Source organism: Anthonomus grandis, chromosome 6 (genome assembly GCF_022605725.1).
Source record: "Anthonomus grandis grandis chromosome 6, icAntGran1.3, whole genome shotgun sequence".
Classification (NCBI taxonomy): Eukaryota; Metazoa; Arthropoda; class Insecta; order Coleoptera; family Curculionidae; genus Anthonomus; species Anthonomus grandis.
The window spans coordinates 32,442,003-32,454,757 of record NC_065551.1 but is presented as its reverse complement, the minus strand read 5'-3'; the positions used below and the strand labels follow the sequence as shown (position 1 = coordinate 32,454,757).

The 12,755-nt window shown below is 35.2% G+C and overlaps 1 protein-coding gene across 1 annotated transcript in view; it reads right to left on the bottom strand.

Moving 5' to 3' along the window:
• Positions 1-1,990: 1,990 nt before the first annotated feature.
• LOC126737381 (calcium-activated chloride channel regulator 4-like) overlaps positions 1,991-12,755 on the bottom strand; it is a 48,037-nt gene continuing 37,272 nt past the window's right edge. Inside the window, exons 2-5 of the mRNA XM_050442262.1 lie at positions 10,585-10,738; positions 9,325-10,526; positions 6,040-6,685; positions 1,991-3,948 (exon numbers count right to left, since the gene is read on the bottom strand). Of these exons, the coding sequence (XP_050298219.1) occupies positions 2,489-3,948; positions 6,040-6,685; positions 9,325-10,526; positions 10,585-10,738 (3,462 nt within the window). The 3' untranslated portion in view covers positions 1,991-2,488. The remainder of the gene's footprint in view (positions 3,949-6,039; positions 6,686-9,324; positions 10,527-10,584; positions 10,739-12,755) is intronic.

The window sequence follows — 12,755 nt, the reverse complement described above, 5'->3', positions numbered from 1 at the left end:
CAGATGACAGAGATTCAAATGGAAGCCTAAGAATTCTTTTGATGACAGATCCACTATCATATGTCAAAATTAAATTTGTGGCGGGAAATCTGAATAATTTATACTAAATAATTCAAACACAATCTACTCCCTACCGTAAGCGTTTTTACTCATACTTCAAATGTCTTCAGTTCCACCAAAGTCTATATTGTATATAGTATACGTTTCCACTACTAGATGGCACAGCGTATAATAAAATATTATTTGCTTACTAATTTCTTACTAATGAATAAGTCATCTAGTTCAGTTTATTATTACTAGATAGCTCCACGCCTTTAATATTGACAATGCAAATACAAACCAATAGTTCCTATGACAGCTATTGACGTTAATGACAGAGTGAGCCATACCACTAAAACGTGTCAAAATCAAATTTATGGCGGGAGATTTGAATAATTTAAACCATTTTATTTCCTTATTACTTAGTTTTTTTGGGACTCTGAAGATGAGTTAAAGAAAATACGTATTGATATACGACAAATAATTTCACTGGCATCAAAAGTGGCTGAAAATCTTATAAAATAGTTAATTTCAGCATAGAATAAATTACAGATTGTTGCATCACCACCACAATCGATATTTATTAGTTCAACCTATCGTCAGCAGATGACGCAATTTATAATAAATCAAATACTGGATTATTTGCACAAAATAGATTTCTTCACCTTCATTAACTCAATATATTCGTTCTAGTATTCTATTCGTAATGAACAGAATATGGCTCTACTTAGTTTACATTACGGTAGCTTCACCAAAACCCATGTTCTTTTTAAGTCAGTTTATTATATACTCTACTAGATGGCAAAACTAACACACTACAGCTCAAAGCCGATATATTTTCTAGTTTTGTTCATCAGCGATAGATGGCGCTACGTCACAGATGCACTGACAGAGTTCTTTCTACTGTTAAAGTGAATTATGGGATGAAATGAAGAACCAGAGAAAAAAGAGGAGTGTGGGTCTCCTTTTTTAATAAAGATGAACGCAGATGGCGCTAGAGGCATTTTGCCAAAAACTGCCCGCGAAATTTGAATTTTATTTTAAATTTTAAGGCTATTTAGGATCAGCTGATTCATGACGATTTAGGTATCCACGTTTTTTGTACCAGGACTCTAATAGGTCAGAGAAAAACTGATTTTAAGACGAGAAGTTCAAACCATTTCTAGATACAAGACTCAAAGTTTCAAAAGAGAAAATTGTTTTTTAACATATAACATGGAAACTAATTTCTGATTTTTTGACATGTTTGCTTATAATAATAATATCCACCTTTGATTACCTTCGGTAATGCTAAAAAAGAAGCTCGGTATAGGAAAATGTTTGTGAAAAAGTAAAAGAGATCTATGGCATACATTTTTAGGCTTATAGTTACGCGTCTCGTTGAATGAAATTTATTTAATGACAGATTCGAAGCTCCACTATCATATGTCAAAATCAAATTTGTGGCGGCACATTTGAATAATTTATGCTAAATAATCCAAACACAATCCATTCCCTACAATAAGCTTTTTTATTTAAACTACAGGTGTCTAAAGCTCCACCAAGTCTATATTATTGATAGTTTACTTTACCACTACTAGATGACACAATGTCAAAATAATATTTGCTTACTAATTTCTTTATATTGTTAGTCTGGCCTAATTCATCAATCCTCAACTCATCTAGTTCACTTTATTATTACTAGATGGCCCCACGTCATTAATATTGACATGTTGATCACAGTACAGTTTTCTAATATTCATGCAAATGCAAATCAATAGTTCGCATGACGGGTATTGACGGTAATGGAGACATGTGAGCTCCACTATCAAGTGTCAAAATCAAATTCTTGGCGGGAAATTTGAATAAATTACCCCTAATTAACCCATTTTAATTGGTTATGTAGTACCATAGTTGTTTTTGACTAACCGAGGTGAGGTAGAGGAGGAAATAAATAAAATACGCATTGATATACGACAAATAATTTTACTGGCATCAAAAGTAGTCGAAAATCTTATAAAATAGTTTGTACAAAAAACGGGTATTATTCCCTAACTAACTAAAAATGATTTTATTTACAATAAAATATCAAAAAATTAACCCCGCTGCAGCTCAACAAATAAAAAACAAATTATGGAAACTGAGATCAGTCTTTTTAACAAAAAAAAAATTATTAATTAAAGTAATGCCGAACGATACCTTAAACATTGCATATTAAAATTATTATTAACGCTAATAAGTACTGGCATCTTAAGTAGCTTTCATGAGACATTGATATTTACAGTGAAAATAACCTTTGGCTATTCTATTATATTGCAACAAGCAATTTCGCAAAATACAACATAAAATACACACGTCACCTGACTAGCAGTTACAAAATGTACAAAGTATATACAACCATTCATCCTTATAAAAACGTAGTACAACTCTCATTCCGATCCACACTCATACTCTTATAAACAACGTATTGTTATACCATCGTAACATTCCTGCGCTTCTTCTCGCCACTGTTAACAGAGTTCATGGATCCTTGTAGACTCTGATTGAATTGTACACTCTGATCCCTGGGCATACTTTGGTAGATCTGAGCTTGCTGGGGAGGACCTTGGTGCACCCCATAGATGCTGTAGTTCACTGGATAACCATTATTGCTGAACGCGGGCAATGGTGGTACTGGCGGTGGATACTGTTCCATAATCTGGTGTCCATGCTCCATACCTTGATTGGTAATAGCCATGTGATCCATTTGAGCAATCACTTCTTGGTGGGTCATCAGGGCAGGCTCGTCGCTCAACATATTACCATCCATGGGGCTGTACCTTCGCTCGTGCTCGTGCAGCAGTTGAGAAGCACTCCAAGAGTTGTAAGGGCTCAAGGGCTGCCCGTTACGAACAATGGTGTTGGTCGAAATAACGCTCAAGCCAGAGTAAGCGGGAGGAAGATTATCGCGTTGTTGTTGCATCTGCTGTTGCTGCTTAAGTTCTTCGATCAGCTGTTGCTCTTGCTGGTTCACCAAGGAGTAACGTTTCTTAGTTTCGTCTTCGTAAGCGTAATTGCTGACGGGGACACCCACTTGGTGTGGATCGGGAACTTCGGCACTCTGATAAGTGTTATGGGTGGGTGAAGAGTTGTTCTGAGGGCTGCTAGGGACGATGGTGATGGTGGAACTCAGATTGTCCTTCTTAATAGCGTTCGCTTTAGAAGACTTATGGGTGCCGTCAGATTTTTTCTTGATGATGCAGAAGTAGCAGTAAACGATTAAGAGGACGAGTAGAAGGATGATGCCGATGACTACTGGAAGGATTAACTCCAGTCCGATGGACATGCTTTTGGCAATGCTTGGACCAACAGGGTCTACTCCCACAGGGTTAACATGGTTGGGCCATATTGATTGCTCGTTGGGAGATAATGTTGGGGCAGCAGTGGGTGGTGGAGGTGGAGATCTGACAACTACTCTGACAAAGTTTGATATGGGGCCTGAGAGGTCTGAGCCAACTGTTCCATAAGACTTAACAGCAAAATACAACGGCTTATCCAAGAGCTCTTTATTATGGTTCATGTCCAAGATATAAGTGGTTTCAGAGCCAGGGTCCATCGGATAGGGTCCACTCATCCCAGTATCCCATAGAACAGCAGCAGTTTCGAACTTATCCAAGATGTCTTGCACGTTCGAGGCGAATTTGATCTCGTATCGGGACACTCGGTTTCCTCCCATGTCTGGTGCAGTCCAGGTCAGTTTCGCCTTCATATCGTCAGTGTAGACTTCGACACGTAGATCACCGATCCTGCCCACTTGAATAGGGTTTTCCAGTTGTTCTTTAATGTCGTTTTGGGAGATCACCAAGGTTTGCTTGGGTAGAGCTCGTTGGAAGGGGGAGATCTGCTTGGCACCGTTGATTTTAATGGAGCTACCGCAACACGGTTTGTCTTCTGCAAAAAAAAAAAAAGGTTTTTATATAGATATTAAAAACATGCATTATAAACTGTTGCATTGAGTCAAGTTATTCAATTGGTAAGCCTCTTTCTAAAATTAACACTGCTATACACACAAAGCGGCTTTAGGAGAAATTTTAATACTTCAGTTGCATTGCCTAATGTTACAGATGACATATATGAATAGTATTCTGGAATTATTAGATTTTTCTAAGGCGTTCGATAGCATCAATCAAAATTTGTTACTGGTAAACCCAAATATTACGGATTTAACAATGATTCTTTGGTTCTTTTGCACTCATGTTTCACCAACAGATTACAGAGAAAATAAATATTACTTGTGGTTACTCAAGGTGCGATATTGGGGCCTTTGCTTTTCATAATTTATATGTCTGATATATTAGGACCGTTAATATATTGCAAAATGTCGGGCATTTGCATTGGCAGGAGTTTAACTCCTCTACTCATCGTTTGTGTCTTATGCCATGTTAATCACTTTTCCCTTTTGTAAAAGCCTTTGATTTTATAAGAATTAAATTGAATAAATAAAATGGTCGTTTTTATTGTTGTATTTAAAAAGTCAAAATATAATACGTGGCGCCCTCTATAAGTGACACCAAAACTACTATCAAAAAATTTAAATTTAACCTCTCTATACCAAATTATTTTCAAATTATTTAGAAAAATTGAAAATGAAATTAAAATTTCAACGCCCTGTATTTCCGCAAGGAAACATTTTCAGACATAATTTTATGGGAAGTTTTTTCAATATTTTGACTCAATGAATACGCCCTTAAATTAATCGCGAATGTATATATCGATTTTCTAACATTTTGTGATTTTTTTAAATATTTTAACACTGAAATTAAAAGACTGATACATAAATAAATAGGACACCAAACATGCATAAAATGGTACATGTACTGTAATTTCCCTAACATTCTCAACTAATTTTAATCGCACGCTACTATAGAATCAAATTCAAATTTGGCGCCTTATTTTAGAATAACTGTCAAACTCAATTGCCGGTTAGTTCTACTCCATGAAAAACAGAGGTCGCTGTTGTTGACAATTTTCTCTGTTGTTATTGCACATTGGGGACGTTCAGTTCATTGTGTAGTAACTAATTTCCGTCCTCCATTTTCTTTTTTTGATTTAGGACGTTTGATCCCCAGTGGATTTTATGCTTTTTCGTAATAACTAATTTAAGACTTTCGCTTTAGTCGCTTTATTGGTATTTTGTGGTTTTTCGACTGGACTCACTCAACTTTAGTCTGATTCTACGGTGTCATAGTATAGTGCTGCAAGTAGGACTATATCCAGAATATTTATCGACAATGCTGCTTGCATTTAAAGCTTGAAGGGCAAAAAATAGGAAGAAAGGATTTGAACGCTTATAAGTTGGTGGTGAAGTTTAAAATGCAGAAAGTCTCTTGAAGTTTAAAGAAATAAAAGTGATAAGTCAACTGTATTCGTATTTGTTTAAGTCACTTGTACACTACAGGTGCCTTGTGATAGATACACCGTAGCCTAATTATTATTGTACTAAGTACTTTTTTTTGTTTTAGAAGGATTAATGTTTAACCCAAAAAATACCAGTTACTCGAAAAGATGTTGAGCTTGATTTATGTCGTGGTAACCCTCTAAAAGGCCGAAATCGGAAAATACAAATTATTTCTCTTAATATAAAAATAAAAGTTATTTTTTCTCAAATTTACCCCTTTGTATAGTTTTTCTAACATCCCTTTTATATCGTATAAATTTCTGAGAAACATATAACCAATAAGTCCCCTGTACGTTTATGGTACTATCCAAAGGACATCTATGTGATCAAGTTGGGATGATCACTTGGACTTTCAAGGGACCGACTTATGTTAGCTGAGTTGTGCTATGACATCTTAATTACTGTCATTTAGATTATCTTATTTAGATTTTGAAAATAAATTAAAAACGAATTCAAAATATTCAAAATCCTTATCTATGTTTTTTCAAGTCATGTTTTGTCTCACTTATATCAAGATAATGGGTGGATTTTCGAAGGTGGTTGCGCATTGTTCAGCTAAGAAAGAACTTAAACCTAAATCTTACCATTATGCTTAGAAGAACTCCAAATATAAGCAGTGTTATCATTGTTGCTCACTAAGGCTTCAAACGTATACAATCCAGCTTCCTCAGGACTAAAGTACCTCGTATAAACCCCATCTCCCTTAGTGATATCCGGATCGCCAGATCCAGAATCCAACAAATAGACAATACTCTTCTGAGGAGTGGTGTCATTAACTCCCAGTTTCGTCAAAGTGACTTCCACCTTGGCACCCAGTATAGGCAAGTCACCATACTTGGCTTCGGCCAATAGAACGTACAGTCCAGCATTTAATTTGTGCATCCTAAAAGAAGTTCTTACGACAGGTACGTAGGCCGAGTTCGGAGTTGCCATAACTTGTAAATAATGAGGCTGCGGATTTCCTGGATAAGGTTCCACGTTGTAGGTCCAAGTGCCGCTCTCGGACAAGTTGGCGTTCAAAGTGATCATTTTGAAGTCGATGAATTTGTCGGTTCTGCTGTCGTAGATGTGGTTGCTCGGGCTGGTCAGCTTAAGGCCCTTGAAGAGTGGACGGTAGTTGTCGTAAGTGAAGAAGGTGAATTGAGCCGGTTCCGTCATGCTTGGATCCATTATAAAAGTGCCGCTCACCAAGGGTCTGCCGGTTTTATCGGTGATTTCACGACGATGAATCTGGAATGAGAGGTTTACATTAGTGTTGTCGAACATAATAATTAAAAGACGACAAATAAAATAAATTATTTAACGTCCTGCCCTCCCTATCCTAAAATTTCCTAGATTTCCACAGAAACCAAATAGAAAAAAAACTTGAATGGGTCTCTGCATAGTTTAAAGCTCGGATCGCTACCATTATTGCGCTTACGTCGCCTTCGCCTAGATATGCTTATTTTTGATAACAGATGGCATGCTTATTTACTTTTAAAGTAATTATAGTCATTGGACTTCTATTTTACAACGCATACGCAATTTCCCACTTTTTTATACTACCCTTGTTTTCTAGACAAAATTTAGATCTTTTTGCTTGAAACTATCATTTTTCTATTTTTAGTAACTTCATCATGTTTACCTCTGGGAATGACTTCGAAAAAATGTTGTGTAAATCAAGACAGTAAAAATCATCGGTGTCCAAAAAATGACCAGGAGTTGTACGATATTTGGAATGATTGGATCAACCCTCTTAATTATACCAATTTAACCATTAATCGGTATTATGTTTGTGAGGATGTGTATAATGTCCATAAAACTACTCATGGCGGATTTATAGACATTATACAAGCGGGCTAAATTGAGGTTAAAGTCCAGTTCAGAGATCTGTTAGAATCTTTGATGTGTCGCAGATGCCGCACTAAATAGTCCGTGCGCCTATGTCGTATTTATTATCGCATAATATACATGTTTAAATTTTTTTAATTTTTCTTTCGAAAATGTCAATTTTTAGAAAGATATATCAAAAAATTGACCGCGGACTAAAATCCAAGCATCTTACAAAACATTTTAAACACTCCCAGCACTCACAGACTTCTCACCTCTTTTTAGCCCGTCTATTAAACAAAGATAAAACATCTGCGTTCTAGCGATTCCTACTTTAGGTTGTGCAAGTGATTGTGTATCTCTCTCTATCCCACTGATTTTGAGGATTACGGGGCCGTACCCAGATAAATTTTTGGGCTGTTTTTGTATTACTTTCGTCTTAATCTGTTTTTGTAGTACTTAGTCTCTTTAATATCTTAATCCACTGATGGCGCTAAAAACTAAACTTATTAAATTAAAATTTTTGGTTAAACTTATCTTTAAATTAAATTAAATTATCTTGCTATCAACTATCCTGAATTTCTAATTTTATAAAACTAAACCCAGAAATCCGGAATAATGAAATTTTAAATACAAATAGATTTTAATTCCAGACCTGTGCAACTTTTCACGCTTGAGCGGCTGGCGTCTAAAAATAGTACGTGGGCATCTGGAGTCAAATTTTACGAATCAAATGTATAAATTAAAAAAAAATTAAAATATTTATTTATTAAATGGAATAATTAAATTTCGCTTAGAATATTACTTTATGACTCTTTCCACATAAAATTTTGCAATACAAGCAACACCGACACACGGACTATTCGCGGCACATCAAAGATTCTAATAGATCTCTGAACTGAAATTTACTTCCGAAAAATGAAAGAGCACATATTGCTTCTTTAGTCTCTTTATAATGATGATAATAGACAAACTTAATGAAGTGATTAAAGAGCTAATTAACTCTCAATTGCAAATCCTCCACCTTCTAGTCGCAGGTGGCCAGTGAAAGAGAAAACATTTGCCCTCTCAGTTTTTAAATGCAGTGCACGACAAGTTTTTAAGGCACTTTTTCCAATTACCATCTCCAACCTATACCCTCTAATATACCTTTTAATTGTGGGCAAATGAAGTCAATTTTGGAACACCTTAATTTGCAGGCAGAGTCTGCCTCAGAAAACTATATTGTCTAAATATCTCAGAGTTTTGCGCAAAATCCAGTCGAAGAATTTCAAGGTTTGCAAACTTAGGTTCTCTGGATAAAAACTCCAACCAAGCAAATCATGCTCTTGTATTTATGATTCGAAGTCTTAAAAAAACATATGAAATGCACAACATACAGTTAAGAATGAGGTTTTAAAAAAACCTAATAATTAACTGCATTAAGGCCTAAATCAGGATGTGTAACTATTTGTGATCAAGGTAGTATTTACATAGTCACTATAAAAGAGTTAACTATTGAGTACACTGACAAAAAACCAACTCCGTATAACTTTCTTGTTAATGGACAATCTATTTCTACTATCTTTGATGTATCACATTTTCTTAAGATCACGAGAAATGCACTAATTAAAAACACAAGTATTGACCTCATTGTAACTACCCGTAGGCTGTAAAATTTATTAATTTTCTTAAGTCGAGCCCCCCTTAGAATTCAAATTTCCCGCGCATAATTAAATTTAAATTTGACCACGTTTTCTTTCAAATCTGATTGGTTGCCAATAGAGTTACTGCTTACAAATGTCAAAATTAGTTCGAATTAGTGCACTTTCAGTAGAGGGCCAAAATTTCTTCCCGTCAACGAGGCAGCCCCCGCATTTCTTTATATTTGTGTTTTCTGGCCAGAATAAGAATTTCAGAGGACAAAAGACGATTTTAAGTTAAGATTAACAACGTTTAGTTATAGTAGAATAGTGTAAAAATCTGTAAAAATTTAAACAGTGTTTTCCTGTCTTTGAAGCTAAACTAAAATACCTATAGTATTAAAGAAACTTTTAATTGAGTGCACACGCATCACTTACCTCCATGGGTAGATCCGCTTGGCTTCCAGAGTAGAACTTCTGCACGATATTATATAAGATGTTATGCAGTTCAAAGTAGGTGGTCAAATAAGTAACATCAACGTTCAGCTTCTTCTCAAAAACTGTATAGTCAACTCCATTGGTCTCCTCAGCCAAATACCTCAAAGTATCCGGTTGCAGGATATCAGGGAAATTGATGGCGGCCACTCGGATTTTATTCAGCTTCAAATCCTCCACCACCTTCTTCATTTGATCGGTCAGTTTCATCCCCGGTGCTATCACGACTATGACGTTATTGGCCGGACCTTGGGTTCTGGTTCGTTCATTTAACATGTCCATGGCTACTTTTATCGAGCAATGCAGGCATCCCGGTAGAGTGGATTCGCTGGGGGTGTACGGAATGGCACTGTAGAAGCTATCCCTGTTAGAAGTGCCAAACCGATCGATTACTCCATTTTTCACGCTAACGATTTTGAAGTTCTTTGTGGGGTTGCTGGCATTTAGCACCAAACCGACCTCAGTGTTGTCAGGTACCACATATTTGGCCCAGAACCTTATGGCGAGCCTAAGGTAGGTCCAGGACTCCCTTTGCAACATGTCCTTGTTGTTTTCTATAACAAACACGTAGCGTGTGAGGTTTTGTTTCTTATAAATGATCATTGGGGCTGTATTAATGATCTGATCGTTATTCAAGTTGCCTTGGTCGTTGCTCGCAAGGAAATCGGGATGTCTCAGGACCACATCCAGGACGCTACGCCTTTGACATATCAAGTTGTGCTTAGTAGGAGCGTATCTGTCATGGTTTCCTTCATCGCAGAACATGCTAACAGATGGGGCTTCCGCAGCAAACATTATGGAGGACCTGGCATCAGGATCGACCATCTCAGTTACATTGTAAGGGAAGGAGTATTCTCCAGAGCACACTCCTGTATCGGTTATCTGCAGATCTGAGCATCCAGTGACTTTCACTTTCTTTTTGTCATCGTCATAGAAGCACATGGGGTAAACTGGATCGTTGAAGTAGCCTTGCTCCTCAAACACGCCATAGCGATACATGGAGAACTCTTTGATCAAAGAACGTGGTAGAGTGGCATCTTTGCGCTGTAGAGTCTCATAGCTCAAGTAGATCTGGTCACCGGGTTGGCCGCACCCGAGGGATTGTTGGGTGTAGATGGAGCCTCTGATAGGATCGGCTGGCAACACTGTAAATGTGAATAAATTTATTAAAATATGTCGTTAGTAATGATTAAAGGGTCTTACCAGTTATATCGGAATCTTCACCGGAAGAAGCCAACACAGACGAAGAAGCGCATGAGTCCGACCATGACGAGGGAAGTAAAACAGTTGCCGAACGTAAGTAAGCTCTGCTGTCTAAAGCGGAAAAGAGATATTGCGATGCACTCGTAAGAGTTCCCTGAAACAAGAGAAGGACAGGTGAGACACGTGACAATAAGGGTTCGAATTAATTCTGATTCATGTTCGATTGCACCAGTCAAGCGGTTTTTTGATGTTTAATTAAAGAAAAAAAAGTGAGAGAGATCAATTTGGCTTATGTGTGACAAGGGGGGCAATTGATCTTTTTGCTATTAACGAAATTGAATAGAGTGATTCGGTGTGAAATGAAATAATCTCGGCGGTAAGAAGAAGAAGTGGAAAAAAACGATAATTGAAGTTTTACACGAAGGCCAGGCCTTTTTTGTAATTTTATAACCTGATGCACGAAAGTTTTAAGTTATAAAATCCGATTTTTGTTATTGGAAAGTATGTAAAAAGGGTAGTAATGGTTTAATTCAAATTCAAAATAAATTTATTTATCAATAAAATTACATAATTATCAATTTACAATAAATAAATTATTATGATAAAAAGGACCATGCCTCGATTATGAAACCGTTAGCACAGATGCAAACCTGTGTAGCAAGGCCCTTTTTATTTAAAAAGAATAATAAATAAAAACTCTTACTACAAATTCAATTTTGTTTTTTTTTAACAGTCAAAGAAATACTAGAGGGAGGTAGGATAATTGTCGATTTTTGTTAAGTAAGTGAGTATAGACCAAGCGTAAAATTTTGTAGCAAGTTTCTGCATTTATTGAGGCTCAGATTAGGTCAAAAACTAGGATTAAATGTTGATTTTTTAGAAATTTTTCTTACAATTCTTAATGTTGATCTGAAAAACTAACTTAAACAATCATTGTTTTGAGTTTTAGAGAAATTTTATTATGATCTATATACTCTCTAAATACAATTCTAAATAAGTGATTTATGCTTTCTGTCTAACGTGCCTGAGTATGTGGACATCAAAAAAAAATATATAGGGGTTCGTACCATTTTAAGTCAGAAGGTGTTTAATTTTTTTATAACTAGAAATCTTAACTTCTTCTTTAAAATCCTAAAAACCCAACCCCTACTTATTTACTGGAAACACTGTTTTTTAAAAAAATACAAAAATTAAAGCTATAGGCAAAATTCTTAAATTTTTTAAATAAATGTCACGTCTCGGAAATGTTTCCTAATTAATAAATAGGGGTTTATAATAAATTATTTAGAGGCACCTAGTATTATTGATGATATTTTAAACAATATATAGGAGAATCTAACAAAATAACTAGGGGTTCCTGGACATATGAAATGAAATGTTCACATATGAATAAAATAAATATATAGGGGTTACTATAATTTTAATGGAGAAAATATTAATCGTTTCCAAGATTAAAGGTCTTGTACCTTGTACCTACCGCAATATTATAGAAAAATACTAGACTACCCAAAAATATAAAAAAGCTACTTTAACCCCTAAGCCTTTACCTTTGAACAGAAATACAAAAGAATAAATTGAAGGAAAATCTTGATATTATTATATAAATTGCATTTCTTGAACGTGTATTTTAATAAATAGAAGTTCATAATTAAATATGTAGGGGCACGTATTGATTATATTATATTATTAAGAAATAAAGACATATATACAGGAAACTAGAAAATATATACTAGTAGGAGACGTTTGCAGAAAATAAAAGATATGCAAGAACATTGTGCATTAATTATTTATTTATTTATTTGGTCAATTTTTTTATATATAGTTTACCATAACTGCATTAGGATCCTAAATGTTATCACACTTGACTCAATTGACTTCCAGTAGAATTTGATTAAAGCGATGACCCTTTATGGACTATTTTATGATATATTAATGAAAAAACTACTATTTTTAGAATAACAAAATTTAGACAAAAACTAAACAAGATTATATTTTTGTTTTTATTGACGTTTATAAAAATGTAACAAAAGCTAAATAATTATTAACAAGAAAATGGAATTGATATTTCATGAAATTTGATGCTATGCTGATAATCAATTTATTGGTTTGATTGCTCTGAATAATTATTTATAACAAAGTATGTAGACTCGTCTCTTTTTTTGACTGTTAAT